The sequence below is a fragment of the Setaria viridis genome, chromosome 6 (genome assembly GCF_005286985.2).
Source record: "Setaria viridis chromosome 6, Setaria_viridis_v4.0, whole genome shotgun sequence".
NCBI lineage: Eukaryota > Viridiplantae > Streptophyta > Magnoliopsida > Poales > Poaceae > Setaria > Setaria viridis.
In genome coordinates this window covers 15125744-15146851 of record NC_048268.2, presented here as the reverse complement: position 1 = coordinate 15146851, position 21108 = coordinate 15125744, and the positions used below count along the sequence as shown (strand labels likewise).

Below are 21108 nucleotides of genomic sequence, written 5' to 3'. Positions count from 1 at the left end.
GTGGGGTTTCTCCTCACCGGCGCTAGCTCCGTTCTTGGTCTTGGGGCCGTTGTGCCCCATCTCGAGGTTGCTTCGGCGGTGGGTCATCGGGGTTTGTCGGTCGTTGTTGGCATGTTTGTCGGTAGTGCTGCTACGGTGGCTGGTGTCCCTTTTCTTCCCTCCTGCACACTAGTTCCGTCACATCAGATTTTTGTTTAAATCCTAATTAGGAGGACTAAACAGGAACTAATTATAAAACTAATTGCAGAATCTCTAAGCTAATTCACGAGATGAATCTATTAAGTCCAATTAATTTATCATTAGCAAATGGTTACTGTAACATCACATTGTCAAATCATGAATTTAATTAGGTTTAATAGACTCGTCTCACGAATTAGACTCCATCTGTGTAATTAGTTTTATAATTAGACTATGTTTAATACTTCTAATTAGTATCTAAACATTCGATGTGACAGGACTAAACTTTAGCCTCCTGGAGTCAATAACCCTCTACATTTGCTTGATTGGTTAATTCTAGCCCCGTACCCCCGTTGTCCATGATGTTTGGGGACGAAGGAGGGTCTTTAGATCTTAGGCGAAAGCCTTACCTGCCTTTAGCTAGAGCAAACAATGGCAGGCGTTCTCGGATGTCGTTTACCTGTTGAAGGCATTGTGTTGATCTTGATCTTGTATCCTTAGGTGAAACTAGTATTGGCATCATGTTGACCTTGATCTTATATCCTTAGGTGAAACTAGTATGGGTGACCAGACGGGCGATGGTGGCGTATTGTGCGTCGTGTTCTTGAAGGCATTGTCTTAAGAACTTCTTGGTGTTGTTCTACCATTTGACGTGGGAAATTTAGTTGGTTTCGACCATCTCTTATTTCCTATGACGTGGGAACTTTGATCGGTTTCGCCCGTCCCTTATTTCCTATATGCAGGATTTGTTTTGATCGAAGTCAACAGGGGAAACCCTTACCTATTTTCTATATATTTTTTTATTGCAAAACCGTTTAATTCACTCCAAAGAGTCTCTACCTATTTTTTATATGTTTTTTATTTCAAATCCGTTTAATTGACTCGAGTCAAACCTAGACCTAGATGCTCTAAGCATAGGCTAGCGGCATTCTTAGTAAAGGCTAGCGGCATTCTTAGTATTAGGAACGTTCGGCGGTGGGTCATCGGGGTTGCGCTTCTTGGACACTAATTTACAAATCTGAACAGCTATCAGATTTTTGGTGGAACAGCCTAAGCAGCCACGCTAGGCTGAATGGTATGTTACAAAAGGAACAAATTTAACATTGTAGTTGAATGGTTTATTTTTAAATTACACTAGTTTTTGGCCCTTGCGGAATGAACTTTATTTATTCTCCTATGTCACTAATTTTTTTTTAAGTCTGGCGACACATTTGTACAATTCTTACAGTTGCAGAATTGAAGTTTCACATGTACATTCATCCAAGCTGGGGCGAACAGTTGGGCCTACTTGCCCAACCAAAAACAGACTAAAGGAACAAAATCCCGTACAAACGGAACTTTATTTTTACAACAAAATCCCGTACAAACGGAACTTTATTTTTACAACAACAGATACAAAAAAAAAACTAATTACCTAGACATACATCAGCAGTCATTCTATTGATATTTTTTTACATGATGCCAGACATTAGCTACATGTAATCAATAAGATTAACAAAATTGTAAGGATAATCTATTACCCAAAAGAGAGACTATTATTATGTCAGATCTGTACATCTTGTCGCCAGGGTAGTTTCTTCAACAATCCCCTGAGAAAGTATTAACTGCAGGAAATATTTATTATGAAATGAGCTGAACAATAGCGCTAATCCAACACTGAAACGTTCCTTATTGATAAAGAATTAAACTCTTCTATAGATTGACAAAATGCTGTGATGCTTACCAGTGCAGTTAGTGGCTTCCTTGTTGCGGCTAGTTTACTTCAATGCCAGATCCACAATAACTGAGAGAGAGCACTATTGAGAGCAAGCACAACCAGTTTTCCTCCCCCGTTGCTACTGCTCTTAGTTCATCCGGTGCTGTATTCATTTGGCACTGGCAGTTTGTGCAGGTGACTGAAGTGATATATCTAGCTCTTTGATCGAATTGTTTAGCTTAGCTTTCTCATTTGCTGATTCCTTTATAGAAGCTTTATCATTTTCTGATTCTTTCTTACAACCTTCCACATTATCAGATTTATTCTTCGTTTTGTCTGTTTCTGCTTCCTTTTGAGCTTTCTTCTTTTCCAGGTCCAGTTGCTTACTATTCTCTTCTGCTTCCTTCAGAGCTTTCTTCTTTTCAAGATCCAGTTGCTTACAGTTCTCTTCATGGGAGCGTGTGAACAATCTCACAAAGTTCTGGAGTGTTGTGACTACTGCCAAAACAAAGGGAAAACATTTGTGAAAAAAAATCTAAGAAAGCAGTATCGAACCCATAGATGAGCCAAAAATATTTTCAGGACAATAGGTGCGCAAGTGCACCTTGCTCAAATGGACATCGCGCTGGGTCTTCTCCAAAATAAAGTGCTAATGCATCAGCATTTCTGCCCTGCAGATGTTGAAGTAAGTTTAGGATAAATTTCGAATTGCAATCTAAATAAGCAATTCAAGAGACCAAAACTAATGACACTTGGGGGCAAGGTGGGGTTGTAAATAAAAAAAATAAGCTTCCGATTTAAAAAGAGCTAGAGGTCAGTAAGCCTATGACAACCAATTGCAAACTTGTAACTTTTTGTCAGTTTCACATCCACAACTCTTGGTTGTCAAATAACCCCTAAATGCTGTTCTATGCATTTTACATCACTTGTGCAGTTTGCAGTGTGACAAGATACCATATGCATGGCTTACAGCATCTTTTGGACCATCAAATCAAACCTGTCACTGTATTTTCCCATGCCTGAAGAGGGTGAATCCAAAAAAGGTGTAAGTAGAAAGTGCACTATATGAATTATTAAATTGGATTACATGGATGCCCTATATCGCCATGCTACCCTTGAAACCATACAAGCGCTACATCATGCAGTCAAATGTCCATAGGGGGGTTTTTGACACAAACAAATAGTTGTGGGTTGGTTACTGACGAAAAAGAAGTTCTAAGTGTATTTTGGACAAACCCCTAAACCAGAAGGTGGGCTTTTTGCAATTTTCCCAAATAAATAATTATGGTCAAATTTTGAAAAAAAGGGGGCAAAATGCAACAATTACGAGAAAACAAAGTGTCGAAATCCTCGAAATCAAATCTTCGCATTGAAAGGAGAACTAGTTGAAAGTTGAAACTATGAGAAAGATAGAGAAACGTGCCAAAAATAGTAAAAAAAACTTAATAAATAAAATGCTCAATAGAAGCTTTTTCTTATCAATCAAAAGATCCATTCTAACCAAATTTAAGTACTTGGCAGCCTACAGCTCCATACTACAAATAATAATTAAGATATTGAATTATGCAATGAATTTTATTTATCAACAAAGAAAAACAATCAACACTTTGCAGAAACTTCATCAGATTGAATTGAAAAAACAAGAAAATATTATAAACTCAAGATAAATGAAAAGTAATATATGACCAGTAATAAAAGAATAAATAAAGGAACAATTTAAATTAAAAACAGCTTATATCTAAACATGTAATAAGGGGAAAAAACATCAAATTGACAGAAACCTCTTAGCACAAATACATAGTGTAACAACCGGACAGTATGGTCATAAGATGACTAAAAATATGAAAGAAAAAAATGCAAGACTGCAAAAGGTGAGAGAGAGAAATTCATCATCATATGAAGTACATAGTGTGTAATACATTTCTAGTAGAATCTATAAATCTTTTATTTCAAATTGATTCCTGAACTTTAAAGTTTCCTGTCTTTCAAATTTGAGTTGTTGAATTCTTCTCGATTTAATTTTCATATTTTACATGTTTATATGCAAATAAATCCCCTGTACCAATTAGCCATTTATGTCCTTCCAACATTCCTTGTCCACTTTCATTTCATTGGTAGAAGCAGGATCTGTTGGCAATGGCCAAGGTGAGTTCCTAGAACTCCTAGAACACAACACACACACTAGAGCTGGAGGTAGAAGAAGGGGATGAGAGAACAGCACACACGCACAAACACTTTGCACAGGTTTAATTGGTGTTGCTGAACTGCCTGAGCTGCAGCTGCTCATCTACTCTTTATATAGCACAAAGTCAAAGTACAGTACACAAAGCTATGAGTGTATCAACCAACTACACTACCAACTACTAGTACTATGTACAAGACAGGGCATACTGCCCACTACTCATGGCACTGCTGCCTTATACGGCAGGCAGTGGCCATACAGCCGGCCAAGGAGCTCTACCTGCTCCATTGACTTTGCAAAAGGAAGAGAGAAGCAATGAGCTGAGCAATTAACTAACAATCCTTCCCCTAGTTGTGATGCTCTTGCTTGATAATCTTGTTCCTTAACTCCTGGAGTCGAAGACGACCAAGTGGCTTGGTGAGGATGTCCCCAAACTGTCGACCAGTCTCGACGTACTCGAGCTTGATGCGTCCTCCGTCGACACAGTCATGGATGAAGTGGAATTTGGTGTCGATGTGCTTGCTGCGGTCGTGGAGGACAGGGTTCTTTGCCAATGCAATGGTAGACTTGTTGTCCACCAGGAGAACCGACACGCGGAGCTCTTCTCCGGTAAGCTCCCGCAGCAGCCGCCCTAGCCAAATCCCCTGGCAGCATGCGGTGGCGGCTGCTATGTACTCTACCTCGGAGGTACCACCACCTTCTGCTTCTGGGATTGCCAGGAGATTGGGCATGATCCGAGGAAGAAGATGATCCCCACCATGCTGCGCTGCCCGTTGATGTCGCTCGCCATGTCGCTGTCGCTGAAACTAGTCAGCTCCAGCCGTGCCCCTCCCCTCCTAGGGATAGGTGATCCAGTACTCAATCATCCCGGCAATGTAGCGGAGGTACTTGATCGCGGCGATGTGGTCCTCCCGCAGATCCTCCATGAATCGATTTAGGTAGCCGATGGCGAAACCGATGTCCAGCCTTGTGTGCACCAGATAGCGCAGTCCGCCGACGATGCTCCGGTAGCTCGTTGATGTCGCTCGCCATGTCGCTGTCGCTGAAACTAGTCAGCTCCAGCCGTGCCCCTCCCCTCCTAGGGATAGGTGATCCAGTACTCAATCATCCCGGCAATGTAGCGGAGGAGGTACTTGATCGCGGCGATGTGGTCCTCCCGCAGATCCTCCATGAATCGATTTAGGTAGCCGATGGCGAAACCGATGTCCAGCCTTGTGTGCACCAGATAGCGCAGTCCGCCGACGATGCTCCGGTAGCTCGTTGCGTCCACCTTCGGAGCAGAGCTGTCCTTTGGTAGCTTGATCTTCTCCTCCATTGGGGACTAGCACGGCTTGTAGCTATCCATCCCGCCGTGCCTGAGCAGCTTCTTCGCGTAGCCGCTCTGCCGGAGGGTGATGCCGCGCTCTCCCTGCTCCACCTCGATTCCGAGGTAGTAGCTGAGCAATCCCAAATCGCTCATCCGGAACAGTGCCGTCATCTCCTTGAAGTCGTTGATGTGCTGCCGCTCCAAGCCGGTGATGATCAGGTCGTCGACGTACATGCCGACGATCAAGTTCCCGCGCTCCTTTTGCCGGGTGTAGAGCGTGTGCTCCGTCGCGCACTTGGTGAAGCCGAGAGACACCAGACTCGCGTCCACTTTGGTGTTCCATGCGCTTGGTGCCTGCCGCAAGCCGAGCACCTTGCACTCCTCACCGGTGACGATGAATCCCGGCGGCTACTGTACGTGCACCTCCTCCACAAGCTCCCCGTTGAGGAAAGCGGACTTCACGTCCATGTGGTGCACCTCCCAATCCTTGCTCGCCGTGAGTGCGGCAGTAGGCGCGCGGACTCCATCCGCGCCACCGAAGCAAAGACCTTGAAGTCGATCCCCTCCCGTTGCACGAAGCCATTCACCACCAGCTGCACCTTGTGCTTCACCTCATTGCCGCGCTCGTCGTGCTTCACCTTGAACACCCACTTGAGCCCAATTGGTCGGCAATTTGCCGGCGGATCAACAAGCTCCCACATCTTGTTGTCCTGGATCGAGTTCATCTCCTCGATCATCGCCCGCGCCACCGATGGTCTTCTTCCACCTCCTTGAACGTGGACGGCTCCTCTACGCTGGCCAGATGCAGCTCATGGTTCCCCAGCTCGCGCGCCGCCAAGCCAGGGACTTCTTCGTCGCCAATGTAGTCGAAGAGGAAGCGGAACAGGAGCATCTCGCCGTCGTAGCTGGCGTTAAGGTGCAAGGACACCACGGGCAGCGGAGTGACGAATTACGCCCCTTCGATGGGTGTTGATGGTACGGCGGCTCCACCCACCTGTCCTTCAGCGCCTTCCCCTTCTCCTGGAGCAGGGGATCCCCCTCCTAGGAAGGCGGCGGCGTGGCTTCCCCTGTCCCGCCCCTCCTTGATCCGCCTCTACTTCTTCGCTGCAGGCGTGGAGCTCCGCGTACTCGATCATGAAGTGACTCCCTCCACCGCCGGCCACCTCTTCCCCTCCACTGGACTCCAAGTCCCAGCTGGCCACCTCGTCAAAGACGACGTCGCGCGACACCACGACCCGCTGAGCCTGTAGGCCTTGCTCCCTTGCTCGTAGCCCAAGAACACCATTGGTGTGCTCCTATCATCAAGCTTCTTCAGCCCCGGCCTCGTCACCTTCACATGCCCGACGCAGTCAAACGTCCAGAGGAATGTCCGTGCCAAGCTTCGAACGGTGTTGACCCCTTCAAGCTCTTCGTCGGCGAGCGGTCCAAGATGAACACGGCGCTCACCCCCTCACCCCAGAACACCGCCGCCATCTTCTTGGCCTTGAGCATGCTTCGCGCCATGCCGACAATCATCTGGTTCCTCCTCTCCACCATGCCATTCTGTTGCGGGGAATATGGCGCGGTGAGGTGGCGCTGAACGCCTTGCTCCACGCAGTAGAGTCCAAACTCAATGGAGTTGAACTCCCCACCATGATCCGTCCTCTGCACGCGCAAATTCTTACCCGTCTCTGCCTTGACGCACGCCTTGAAGTGCTTGATCGCCGTCGCCGCCTCGTCTTTGCTTCTTGTGGCTGCAATCATCCACCACGAGGAGGAAGAAGCGCCGTCCGTCGTGCGTCGCTAGCGTGATTGGCCCACAAAGATCTCCGTGGACCAACTCTAGGAGATCCTCGACGCGGAAGTTCGCCATCTTCAGGAACGCGTTCCTCCTCTACTTCCCGGCGAGGCAGCTGTCGCACAGCTCCCCGACGTGCTCGATCCTGGGCAGGCCACGCACCATCTCCTGGCGCGCCATCCGTGCCATCGCGTCGAAGCTCAAGTGCCCGAAACGAGCATGCCAGAGCCACGCCTGGTCATCGTGATGCACCGCCAGGCAGATTGGCCGCCCAATCTTGAAGTCTAGCATGTAGAGACCACTGGCGGAGTGGTTTATCTTGGCGAGGAGGCGATGGTCGCGGTCGCGAATCCGTAGGACGCCGCTGTCGATTAGCACTTGGCAGCCTGGCTCGTCGAGCTGGCTAATGCTAACGACGTTGCTTCGTAGCTTGGGGATGAAGTAGACGTCAGTGAGGGCGCGGTGCTCGCCATTCTGGCACTTGAAGACGATGGTGCCCGCCGAGCGAATCTCCATGCGAGAGCCGTCGCCGATCTTCACTGTTCCAACAACGCCCGTGTTGAGCTCGGAGAAGGCCTCGCCATTCCTCGTCATGTGGTTGCTAGCGCCGGAGTCCAGGTACCACAGCTGCCTCCCGTCGCCGCCCTCCTCCCCGAGGTGGACCTGTGCTCGTGTTTCGTCGAGCACCACGCGTGCGTGCGGTGCATCCTCTGCCTCAACGTCGTTGAGGGCGCACACCTGCACCATCAAGAGCGTGGGCTCATCATCCTCGCCTTGTGTGAGGTGCGCCTGCTCCTGGCGGCGTGGCGCCTTGCAATCCCGGGCCCAATGCCCGGTTCTACCACAATTGTGGCATTTGCCTTGGCGGACACACGACCGTTGCCGCCGTCACCTTTCTTCTTCCTTCCACGACTCCTGCCGCATGCTCCTCCGCGCCCCTGGCCAAAGGATCCTTCTCCCTGGCACTCCCGCACCCAGGCCGCCCACTCTTCTGTGAGTAGGAGCTTCCCGCCAGTGTTCGCGTGCGTCAGCGCCTCCACGACGCGGTCCTCAACCACCTTGAGCCGCCCTGCGATGTCCTCAATCGTGAGCTCGCTCATCTCGAGCAGCGTCTCGATTGACATGGCAATCTGGGCGAATCGTGATGGCACGACCCACAAGAACTTGGAGACCGCCTCCTCCTCGGGTGATGGTGTCGCCTACCGCCCCCAGCTGGCTCACCATCGTCGTGAGCCGCAGCGCGAGTCCTCGAGGGCCTCGCCGTCGCGGAAGACGATCGCCTCATATTCGCGGCTGAGCTGCTGCACCTTGGCCTTCCGCACGCAGTCGTTGCCGAGGCGCATCGTCTAGAGGCTCTCCCAGGCCTCCTATGACGTGTCCTTGGAGCCAAGCTCAACGGATAACTCCGCCGGAACTCCCTTCAGGATGGCCTCCATGGCCATCTGATCTTCCTGCTCGTCGGTGGTGCCGACACTCACGGACTTCCAAAGGCCCCTAGCCCTCATCATCACCTCCCACTCAGCGTAGTTGCTGCGGGTGAGGATGGGGTGCTGCGCACCACCGATGTCCCGCACCGTCTTCTTCACCACGTACGTCGTCCCACGACGCTCCGGTGACAGAGAAAGCCGGTGCCCAACGGAGGCAGCCTGCCCACGCCCTCGTCCTCGCCCTCGATCAGACATTGCCGCTGCTGATCACTCAACAGCGGCTCTGATGCCTCTTGTTGGCAATGGCCAAGGTGAGTTCCTAGAACTCCTAGAACACAACACACACACACTAGAGCTGGAGGCAGAAGGAGAGAACAGCACACACACGCACAAACACTTTGCACAGGTTTAATTGGTGCTGCTGAACTGCCTGAGCTGCAGCTGCTCATCTACTCTTTATAGAGCACAAAGTCAAAGTAGAGTACACAAAGCTATGAGTGTATCTACCAACTACACTACCAACTACTAGTACTATGTACAAGACAGGGCATACTGCCCACTACTCTTGGCACTGCTGCCTTATACGGCAGGCAGTGGCCATACAGCCAGCCAAGGAGCTCTACCTGCTCCATGACTTTGCAAAAGGAAGAGAGAAGCAATGAGCTGAGCAATTAACTAACAGGATCTAGAAATAATAATCAATGGATTGATATAGGGCACAAATGAAATTTGATCAGAGGGATAAAAGCATACCACATTAGAATAAAGTGAAGTCAAAGACCTAACTTCAGCTTCTGCGCCAATGAGAAAATCCTTCAGTGTCTGCCAAAAGGTAATGGGTTTACCACTTGACTGTAATTATGGTGGTGATAAACTGGTAATACATTCAAGAAATAGAATTGCATGTAAAGAGCTCACTGGTATCTACACATAGTTCTAGAAACCTACCAGGTGCACAAACATTATTTATTGCTGTGTAATCAAATTAATTGAAAAGATGATCATGAGTGCTGGCATTACCAACAAAAACAGTTGTGTTAGATGCAAAATGCAAACTACGGACAAACAAATGCCTTAGTCTAATTGGATTGCCTGGGGCATTTGAAAGAAGCAGTGTGCTGTGGTGTGGGGTTCAATCCCTGCCAATGCACAGAATAAAATAATACTTTACCATTTTATTACGAAAATGTCCACCACATTCATGGGCTTCCAGTCACACCACCAATACAGCTTGGTTTTCTAAATTGAGCACTTAGGTGCATACAGTACTGTAATCACGTTAATTGCTTTTATTAAAGAATGGTTATAAAAGTGCAGCAGTTGTAGTCACCTTGCAAAAGATCTCTGACACAGGACCATCATTTTCCGATGTAGTAAGTTCTTGCTCAACTTTCTCGAGTCCTTTATTTACAGCCTGCATTTCCTCTGCTAACGACTTTAACTGTATCTGCATTATATCAGTTCACCAAGAACACAATCAGTGTTCCGGAAGTTTGCACAATCTTATGATTAATATTCAAGGTGGCGAAATGCCCGAAACTACATTTAATTTTACACCTTTGCCGCCAACTCTAAGCTAGCCAGGTCTTTTGGAAAATCTAGAAGTTCCGGAAGTTTCTCAGAAAGCACCTGCAGCAACATGACTGAGACAGATTACTAACAGTCTAAGCATATCAATCATGAATATAAATTGCTAGGCAGCAAAAAGAATGAATTTGTAAAGCTAGCAGCTCTACTTAAACATTTAAGTGCAAGAGATGAATATAGCAAATAGAAACTCAAAGGACATCAACACAGCACATGTCTAGCTAAAAGTTACATTGCTTAGTTAGTCCAGGATCCACTGATGTTTCTGCAAACAAGGTATGCAGTTCCAAAAGTGCATTGAAACACTAGAAATAAGAAATTAACCTTCGATTAACAAAATTTAGAAGTGGTAGGACAACTAATGCATTTAAGAAATGATCCGTGTGAACAAACATATTACAGTTGATAAGTGGGCACTTTGAAACCAGATCCGTTTATACATAGCTGCCTGTTCATGCCTTCCAATAAAGAAAATCTAACCACACAACTGTTGAACAGTATGTAATAGGTTTTGCATTTAGCCCAATTAGACAAATAACATAGTGATTCTTTCAGGCAAGGCTAGGTTCAATTGAGAAAGTTTCTTTGTCAAAAATTCCATATAAAGCAAGTGAGCTAGCCATGATGAGAATTATACAATAGGAAAACCCTAGGCTGTCTGGGTATTTTAATCCTACCTATACCCTAAATATAGACATCATGTAATGGAACATGGGTTTCAAAAATGGAAATCACATGAAAAGTGAATATGGGGGTACCTTAGATAAATAGTGCATTAAAGTCATCTTATTGTTACGAGCACGAGTGTCGCTTAGTTTGAGCAAGCTATCCAACCTGAACCCAACAGCAGAACCTAAAAAAACAAAGGGAACTGTAGTGCATTCATAAAGAATAAGAGCAAAAAATAATTTAAAGATATGGCACAAGGAAAAAAAATTAAGGCATGAAAAATTGACTTAAGTAAATACAAGTTGTCATCACAATAAATGCATCGAGCAATAACTAAACATATTAATCCTTTCAAAAGAAAACTGACCATATGGCATCTCACAACCATTTATAAGAAAAAAAAATACAAATTAGGCTCCACAGCAGATTGGAAGGAACAATAATTTGAGATGCAATGTTCTGAACACCCAAATTACAGCAGTACTTCCCAAGTCCAACTAAGCTTGCCCTCAAAAAAAAAGTCCAACTAAGCTTCATTTGATAAGATAAGGTATTCAGTCATCTCGCAAAAAGTAAAAGACTAACCACTTAGCACAAATATTCTTTTTACATGAACATGTAATGATGCTTAGCTAACTGCCTAGTTATCAGTAACTGTTGACCTGTGGGTTATGAGCATTAAGACGACTACACTAGCCAATTATCTCCTACCCTCAAGAAAAAAATAATTAACCAGATATTTTGAAAATTCATGAATAGAATTTTACTTTTACATGATAGTATCATGTATGCACTCCTTTATCCACTTAACCAGATTTACCTAGTGAAATGGTATTGCTACACTAACAATTTTTTTGGATGTGGTTGAAAGGCAACGCTTTGTTGGAAATCACTCCCTCTTGGGTGTTTATCACAAACACATTAGTTTTTCTCTTTGGTGGACACGCACACAAGCACAAAACAGCACAAGTAGCTTTTGGTCTATGCAGCCCAGGGGCGGAGCTTAGTGTAGGCCAACAGGGGCCATGCCCCCCCCCCCCCCTCCCCCCTCTCCTCCAATTTAGCGCAAGCTTCGCCACGGATGCGGCCACACTAACCCTTATCGTTTTCACTGGTACAGGGCTGCACCATGGTATCCTCCTAAGTCCTAATTAATGCAATCGATGCCCATATGATCTGCATATTATTCTCTTTAACTAGAAGCTGAAATCTAGCTAGCACTAATAGCAATGAACCTAGACAATAGCTGAACCTGGACACAACTCTCTAGTAACAAGATTAATGCTAACACTCTGTTTTACTTATTATATGTCTAGATTCTAAATGGGAGAGACAAGACAATGCACCAGATGTCCCTTGTGTCCTAAAAGGAACTTGTATTTATGAAACTCCTAAAGTAGTATCAATTTTACAATTTCTCTTACCTCTGGCAGTGCCTTGGTTCAATGCATTTCCCAGAGAAAGAATTGTCTGCATAATCCTTTTCAACTTGACTGAACCCCTTATCTATGAACATCATGGCAAACACAAGAAATTAATATCAGTATGCCAACAAATTTTAAATTAATATCAAGTGCCTACCTCTTCTGCAGAAGAATTAACGATGTTCAGATTTCGCTTAAGGTCAGAAACCTGAAAATAGTTAGAAAAAAGATCAAATATCACAAGGGCAAAGCAAAACAGTATAGTTCATGATAGCAAGAAAGGGAACCAGTTGCCAAACCTGAGAACGAAATTGAATCTTAAACGAGAAAACTCTCAGCTTAGATTCTACACGTGGTACTTTCATAAGCTCCATGAAGAACTGCAACAGAAAGGTGTACATCAGAATTGATATATGACACACTAATCATAAGTTTGTGCCTTGAATCACCGTACTATCTATTTCATGGAACACTGACATCAACAGGATGCCTTCCCACAAAAGAGGCATGCATATACAATAAAAATTTAAACTTTAGATGTAAAGCAGTAAAGCAAACTATAGAAAACAAGTCACCTGTTCGCATTCTCCAAGTACTTGCTTATCTCCTTTGTAACCCTGGTAATCATATCCCAAACATTATTGTTTTCAACATATGATATTGGTTTCTAAATAACACTAGACTAGAGCCTGCATGACCTGATTACCTTTAGAAGTTCTACTTCTTCTTTAGTTGGAGCGAACTTAATAAGATTGTCCACCTGGTCAGCATCCAGGACAGTATCATCCAGGGCCAGAATTGCACTCTGCTTAAAACATAAAACAGGCTGGTATTACTAACAAAGATATGCAAGTAACTGAGTAGCTAAATAAACACCATTGACATGCACTTATTCATTCCCTCCAGATTATTTCCATTAGGTGCCAACGACATTTGACACAACAGCCATCCCTACTAACTTTTCCATGTTAAGTATAAACTTCTTTTGACTATTATCATACTTACCCACAATCATAGCCAGCTATAAGAAGCATTTTTCAGTATGTTACACCAACAATAAATCAACATAGTAAAAAAACTGTTGCATATAGGCCTGTTCGTGGGTTGGTTCGAAAACGTTGAACCCGTGAACCCAGACCAGACCGGACCACTGAAGATGTTGGTGTGGGTTTTGTCTGGTTTCTGGTTCCAACCCGTATGTGCAGGAACGGATACAGTTCAACACGGGTTAGAAACTGTGAAACCAGTAAACCCGTCCCTATCTGTGCTTGCATCTTCTCCTGCCACCTCCGGCGGCAACAGTGAAAGAGGACAAGGTCATCACGATCTCGCAGCCACACCGCTTGCACCCTTGCCACCAGGTCGCTGCGCTGGAGCCGCCGTGCGATCTAGCCTGTGCCTGCTGCCCTGCATTGCGCTCAGTTTGCCGAAGCCGCGCAGCTCGACCAGGCCGACGTCCCCGGGACGAGCGCCACCGGTCGTGCCGCAGGCCATGTGCCCTACCTGCCTCGCCGACCAGGGCTGCTGCTCAGGAAGTCGATCACGCGCTTGCCAGGTCCGCCTGCAGCAAGGGGCCGTCTGCCGCTACCCATGTCATCGCCGCCGCCGTCGGCCGCGCGACGCACGCTGCGAGCTGGCCGTGGCACTCCTCTGTTGCAGCCGCCGCATCTGCCCGCGTTGCTTCTCCCACGCCAGCGGCCGCACCAGAGCTACACACCCTGCCAGAGCTGGCCGCCCTTGCCCGCCCACTGCTTCTCGCATGCCTACGCTGCACTGCGCCGGAGCTTCACCGCCCGCACGAGCTGGCCGCACCGGACCTTCGCAGCTCGCCCAAGCTTCTCGAGAGCCAGCAGCTGCCCCATTGCAGTGTTGCATGACTTGGCTGGAGAGAATACGAGAAGCAGCGTTCCATGCAGCAGCAAACTGAAGCTCGCTGGTTCTAAACCATTCGAACTGTAGAAACAGCCCACCTAACCCATTCAGCTAATCCCTCCACAAAGCACGGAAACCAGATCACCCCAGGCAAACCGTCCACCAGCGGGCTGGTTTGAAAAACCAGCTAAAACCGGTGTAACCCGTGAGTGAACAGGCCTGGTTGCATAAGATGGTAAATATTTATATTATTTCATCGTCTTACCATTAGGTCAGGCAGTGGCATTTTGACTTTGGTAAGCATGATTCCACAATTGTTAGCCCGGCGAAGATCAATCTGGGACAGAGCACACATGAGGTGAGAAGAAGCAAGCAGCGACACACAAGGCATAAATATTAAATAGCCCCTCAAAATGCCAGCAATGACACGGCAACTAACCAAGATGAAACAGGCAAAAGAGCAAAGAAAACATGAGAGCAAGACAGCCACACAACAAATGGTTAAGTATCGTATGTACGACTAACATGCATCTGATACAAGCACGTTCAAGAGATGAACTGATCAAATGTTGAACTGCTAGGTTTTGGGGCCATTATATTACAAAGTCCCTGTTACCAAGGTTTCTTAAGCTGCTCTGAACAGATCAACTAGAGACAGATCATGTAAGTTGCATAAGATAATAGCATGGGAAGAATAATGTAAATTTTCCAATGAAAAATTCAAGAAAGCATACAAGAGTGGATGAGAGTGCAAATTTTTTTAAAAAAAATCCGCTGAACTTCCATATACGATGATAATCCCACTAGACAACAATAGATGAGAACTTGCACCTAAATTAGATTTTATTATTTACTAGATGCATTACGAATATGGTCAGGCAAACCTGATAAGGGAGAATGCAGGAAAAAGGGACTTGAAAGGGTGGCATATACCAAAAAAATTGTCCTTGGATAGAAGCACATGGAAATCAGCAACCCACATGCCTGAGCCATGATCCAGGCATTAAACCCCCTAGTAGTGCTTATTTCCTGTGTTATATGAGTTGTTCCTTCTTTTTGGTTAGCTCATGTGGGGTTTCATCTCTAGCCTACCCCAACTTGCTTGCGACTAAAAGGCTTGTTATTGTTGTTGTTTGTTGTGCGTTGTGAACATGGCATGGTTTTCCCTTCAAAAATGCAGCATAATTTTGGCACTTGTTCACATATTAGGCCCGAGGAAAGTTCAGCTTGCTGATGCTACAACAAGGAAAGTTATGCATAACTAGTAAAAATCCAAAACCATACACTAGAAACATCTTTGTACAAAGTAATTGCGTAAGCAGAACTAATTGGCACAAACTCTAATGTGCATTAAGGATAACAGAAACAAGCAAAGGGGAGATATTCTACCATACAAGGAAAAAACGAAATAGGTGATGAGGAGTACTAACATCCAAATTTAAATAATAAATTATATTGCAAGAAGCCGTCTTTACTAGTTAGTTACCAATAAAAATTGGACTGGAACAAACACAACACAAAAGAAGATTAGGGCGACATCACACTGTTTGGAGAAAATGGAGTGCAGAGACATGGCTAGGACTAGGTAAAACAACTCACAAGATGAATTTTCTCTGATTTCGTCCCAGATGCACGACCACCTGACTTATCTGAACGCCTTGAGTCTGAACTTGGCTGTACAGCTGAGAAAAGATTTTCCAATTCTGACATGTCAAACACTGGGGCTCTGCGCAAGTCACCCAAAACACACATTAGCTTAGAAAATCCCAATTCACATTATCATTAACAAGCTCAGTCAAGATGCCAGTGAGGTACTTTAAAGTTTCATCATGCTTTTGTGACTCTGCCCACAGACTGCCATGCATTGCTCTTGTTACTTTCACCCAATGAAGTGGCTTCAAATTGGACCTTCTGAATACAGCCTGACCAGACTGAAAGCTCTTTGACATTGGACCTGAAGGAGGTGCAGGTCCGCGCCCCTGAGAACCAAACAGTTTAGCATTACCACCGGGAGGCACAGGTGGGGGTACAATGTTGCCAGAAGCTCCATTGCCACCTCCATGGGAGGGTGGTGGTGGAACAGGAGGTGATGGCATTGAGTTGCCCATGGGGCTGGATGATTGTTTCGATGAATAGCATGGTGGTGGGGGTGGAGGGGGACCGGAAGTTGTTCCAGGTGGTGGAGGGGGACCGGAAGTTGTTCTAGGTGGTGGAGGTGGAGGTGGCGCTGAAGCTCTAATGGGTGATGATGTTGGGGCAGGTGGTGGGGGTGGTGCCACGGGCCTAACAGGAGATGAAGTAGAAGCAAATAGAGGTGGAGGTGGTACTGCAGGTCTAATGGTAGATGAAGTAGAAGCAAGTAGTGGAGGTGGCGGCGGTGCAGGAGGTCTACTGGGAGAGCACCTAGGTGAGGGTGGGGGAGGTGGGGATGAAGGTGGCCCAGTCAGTTTAAGAGGAGACGAACTAGAAACAGATGGTGGAGGTGGTGGCGTCGATGGTGGTGCATGAGACCTAACAGGAGAAGGCCTAGGTGAGGCTGGAGGCGGGGGTGGTGGTGGTTGCAGTGCAGCTGGCACTGGAGGTCTGAATGAAGTTGGAGAGACAGGCACAGAATCTGGAGGCAGATGGTCAATACTAGAAGAACTGGACGTTGATGATGATATGGGCAGTGGTGGTGGTGGTGGTGGTGGTGGTGGTGATGGTGGAGCAGAAGTTAGCAGCGATTCAATTGCTGCGCTAGTTGAGGATTTCTGATGATTTGTGGGCAGAGTACTAGTTCCATGTGACTGAAATGTAGATTGTCTCTCCGGATGAGATGGAAGGCCTACAACACAGAATGAGCTTAATTATAAAAAATATATATTACATGAAAAAAGCATTAGTCTTATTATGCATTATGACTTAACCTGAATGCTTGACAGCAGGTTGAGACAAGTCTTTTGCTTCTGACATCATAATAGCATCTGATACCAGCAGAGCTGGTCGTGATGGTGGAGGGGGTGGTGGTGGCATACCCTTTGTTATAACGGGAGTACCTGTCACATTATCAAAGGTTAAAGCACTAAAATAAGGATTGTGGTAGCATGAGGATATGCATATAGTACAAAAGAATATCAATTAAGCTACACCTGTTGCTGGATGTTGTCCTGATGGTAGTTTTGATGTAATTTTGACTACGCCGGTTGAGACATTTGATACTGTGGTCGAGGTTACGGTGGAACGACAATCATCAGAGCATCTAGCATGGTCTTCCAACAGAGCCGTAATTCCAAGGGCTGAAGGTGCGCTATGAAATCTTGGGCAACCTGAAAGTAATCTAGGACTGGAGTTGCCAGAAAGAGCAGAGCACGAACTAGAAATTGGAAATCGACGTGACATAGTTGTAGTAGGTGAAGAGCGTTGGTCTGAAGCATGTTGCTCATCAAGCTTAGCATTTTCATCCTTAAGAACCGGTTCGATAGATTTCACGGTCGACGAAACAGCCTTTTCCGATGCAGTTGACTGTTCAGTATTACTGTCAACCTTGTGAACTAGAGAGCCTAGATTTTCTTGGACAACAGAAATTCCAGTTTTGACTTCAGAATTGGTGGACGGCTCCAACAGTGTCAATCTCTGACCACCAACATTTTCCTGTTTGTTCACATAGACTGTGGGTTGTAAAACGTTGCTTGGTTCCTGTTGAAGATTGTCAGAATGTTTGTTGGTTGGAGAGATTGGACCAAGCTCTAACGACTCTGCTTCTTTCTTACTAGGAGACAAGAATCCTTGCCTCAACTGTATATTTTCTGATGAAGTAAGTCGCTGGAAAAGTTGGATTGCAGCATCCCCTGTCGGATCTAGCCAATCAACATTGCTGAACATCTCTTGAACCTTTGCAAATGCTTCAACTGGTAAGCCCTCCTTTTCTCCTATACCTGCCACCTCCATGGGACCTAACTGATTTGCGGTGTCCATTTCCGAAAAAAGAACCTTTAACAAGAGGACAAAACGAATTATCGATTTTTGCATAGCTTCTAGAGAATAAGATCACAGCAACAAATACATACCTCAGCCCTGAATTCCTTTGGGAATCGATCTTTGGCATCCCACATCATATCAATTTCGTCACGGTTTAACATTAGAATGTTAGATCTAATAAAGGCTGTATTGAACATGACTCGGAACATCATCTCTTCTTGTTCTTGATCAGCATCAAGGCTAATGCATTCAAGGACAACATCACCTTGAATATGGCAGTGGATGTCAATCTTAATCAGTTCACAGTCTGCCTGGGTAACAGAAAGGAAATTTCAGTGACTATTACAATGTCGTGAGAAGGCAATGGCATGCTAAATGAGAAAATCTAAAGAATGTCATCAGTAAATATGTGTTCTCACTCTGGATGCTAGGCACCAAACGATGAATTTGCCAGTTCTGGAAACAGAAAGTGATCATGAACACTAACCTTCTTGTAAAGCCGAATGTATTTGCTTCTTTTTGGTGTTGCAAAGAGCACCTTAGGGGTGTTACTTGTAGCAAGTAAAGGATCCTGTCCATAAATACGGAATATAGGTCTACATCCACCTTCTGCATTATAGCCTGGAATGTTTCTTAGTATCACACAATCTAAAGTAAGGGCCCGATCCTGAGGTGGCCACTCTGTGCTCACATTCCTCCGAGATATATAATGTAAGTATCTTATCTGAGAAGGCACAGGATTTAATGGTGAGAGCAACTGAACCAGCTCACGAGGTGCTTGCCTGTAAATCATCTCCAGTGTCCTCTGCTCACCAATGAACTGTTTTCTGTACAACAGCAATCCTGCTAACATGAATGCAAGTACAGCCCAGCCACCACGCTCACAGTGCATTATTAAGACATTTTGCTGGCCCAAAGAGAGCCAACTCTCCCCCGACCTTAAGTAATGATGAATCATTTCTATTGTAAGGAGTGGGCATCCCTCGTATTGTCTGGGGTAGTCCATAACTACCATATCATAGCTTGATAAGATATTTGCCAGTAAACTTTGACTTTCTCCATCCCGAAAGTTGAAGACCATAAATGAAGCATCAGCGAAGTGGCTCCGAAGTTGCGTAACAATGTCAGTAATATAATCTCGGTACTTCTCATCATCGAAGACATCAGTTGTGAAGCAAGAATCAAACACTACAGCGAACAAGATAGGGATAAGGAACATTTTAGCAGGAAGCCAACATCACTTCAGCAAATCAATTTGAAAAGGAAAAGTGATATATATTAAATCCTACGGCTTGCGTGGGTACATTTACTATCACTATCAACAAATGTTCCTTGAACGGTGAAGCTTTGATAGTCACAGTGAAGCATGTTGAACACTAAAAGGGGTAGTTAGTAAGCCATACAAAAATGGCCATAACAGCACTTTCCTTATTGTTAAAATGAGCCGGCCCTAACCCATTTTCTATATTTTCTATTCTAGTACTCCCAAATTGAAGGGCACCCAATCCTCTGTTGCTTTCTTGGATTCTTTTTCTTTTGTGTGTGATTCTGATTGTTTGTTGGTGTGCTATCTGTGACAACTGAGTGATGGTTATTAATTAGAATAATAGTCTGTATTTCAAATCACACATTTCCATTCCATGTCAAACATCTGGGCTCGTCAGCTCGGACTTTCTTGCCAGAAATTTCACCAAGATGGACATATGTTATGGTTTCACTAGCTTATAATATCTCCTACCAGAAATTTTTCCATGTGTCTGATTGGGACCTAAAGGTAAAACTTGATGTATGTGACTGTCTTTGAGACCAGAGGCTTGTGTCGATAGGAGATTCAGGTCCAGATCATCAGCTCATCAAGGTTCATCAAGAGACAGAACTGTAAAGTTTTCTCATGACTTCATGAGACACTGGACCCACTTGTGCTGCAACAGAAATGACCAGGGAGCAATCCACTACAAAACAAGTAATGCGTGGTAAGCTAACCTCGATAATACAATGAATATCCCACATTGTGCACGGCATCCAGCACAGGTAGCGATGCACCTAACAACACTGTAGACAAACTATTGTTTCGCTACAGTTTCCTCCAAAGAAATTTCGGAAATTATATCCTTAAAAAAATAAAAAAAAGGACACAATATAACAGCACGGCCGCTGAAGTAGAGTTGCTAAAGTCTGTCTGATCTTAAAACTGTCTCTAACCAAAACAAGTGAAGACGAATTGCGCACGACAAACCGAGCAAGACATGGAGAGAGAGAAAAAAAACAAGACAAACCACCGAACCATTTCCAGTAATTGCTGCATCACCGCCAGACATATTCACCACGGCATTCGAAAATGGAAACGCGAATCAGACGACGCACGGAGCATTCCCTTTTAATGACAAATGACAGTGGCATTGAAGAGATGGATGATGGAGCGGGGGCAAACGCACCGTAGACGCGCTCGGTGATCTCGAGGAGCCCGTCGGGCGGCTTGCGGTAGAAGAACTTGCGGAACAGCGCCATGCCGCGGCCCCCAGATCCGGCACCCGCGGAGGAGTCCTACCACCAGGAGCCCCGTCGTGCCGCCAGCGCCATGGATCCCTGGCACCACTGCCACGCGCGGCGCAATGCGCAGGGGTTGCCGCCGCGTGAAGGGAAAGGAATCGCGGAATGCAGTTGCGTGCGTGCGCGCGCGCGGGCCTGGCCGCCTGGCGCACGTCGTTGCTTGGACCCGGCGCTAGGGTTTGCAGCCTTCCGGGGGCCCGTTATCCTCCTCCTGGTGTGAAGGGAGACGGAGAGAGATTTTTGCCGGTGTTATTCTAATGGTTTTCTGGGTGGGGCGTTTGATCTTTCGGAGTGAGCTAGATTGGGGAACTTTTTTTTATTTTTAACCCTTTTTTTTCTTTATTTTTAAAAATAACCTCAGCGGGGTTTTATTTGCGCGGCCTAACCCTTTTGACCGCGCCAGACCGCCTGGCGCGGCAGCGCGGCAGCCCCCTGCCACGCTGGCGCGGCGAGCCGCGGCGCCAGTCGGGCGCTGACGTGGGCG

The 21108-nt window shown here is 45.9% G+C and overlaps 1 protein-coding gene across 2 annotated transcripts; it reads right to left on the bottom strand.

Moving 5' to 3' along the window:
- Positions 1 to 1443: 1443 nt before the first annotated feature.
- Positions 1444 to 20867, bottom strand: LOC117860137 (formin-like protein 6). Of its 2 annotated transcripts, XM_034743375.2 has the most exons (20): positions 20510 to 20865; positions 18562 to 19262; positions 18164 to 18385; positions 17246 to 18086; positions 17024 to 17152; positions 15933 to 16941; positions 15717 to 15843; positions 14383 to 14454; positions 12952 to 13050; positions 12821 to 12862; positions 12545 to 12625; positions 12403 to 12453; positions 12246 to 12327; positions 10911 to 11005; positions 10123 to 10194; positions 9896 to 10012; positions 9319 to 9387; positions 2478 to 2544; positions 1901 to 2371; positions 1444 to 1781 (listed from the first exon to the last, which is right to left on the bottom strand). In XM_034743375.2, exons 1-19 carry the CDS (start codon positions 20580 to 20582, stop codon positions 2043 to 2045), a joined length of 4278 nt encoding a protein of 1425 aa, XP_034599266.1. In that variant the 5' UTR covers positions 20583 to 20865; the 3' UTR covers positions 1444 to 1781; positions 1901 to 2042. The 2 variants fall into 2 exon arrangements, with proteins under 2 accessions (XP_034599266.1, XP_034599267.1); XM_034743376.2 differs by lacking the exons at positions 1444 to 1781; positions 2478 to 2544 and having other exon boundaries at positions 2233 to 2371; positions 20510 to 20867.
- Between the last annotated feature and the right edge of the window lie 241 nt (positions 20868 to 21108).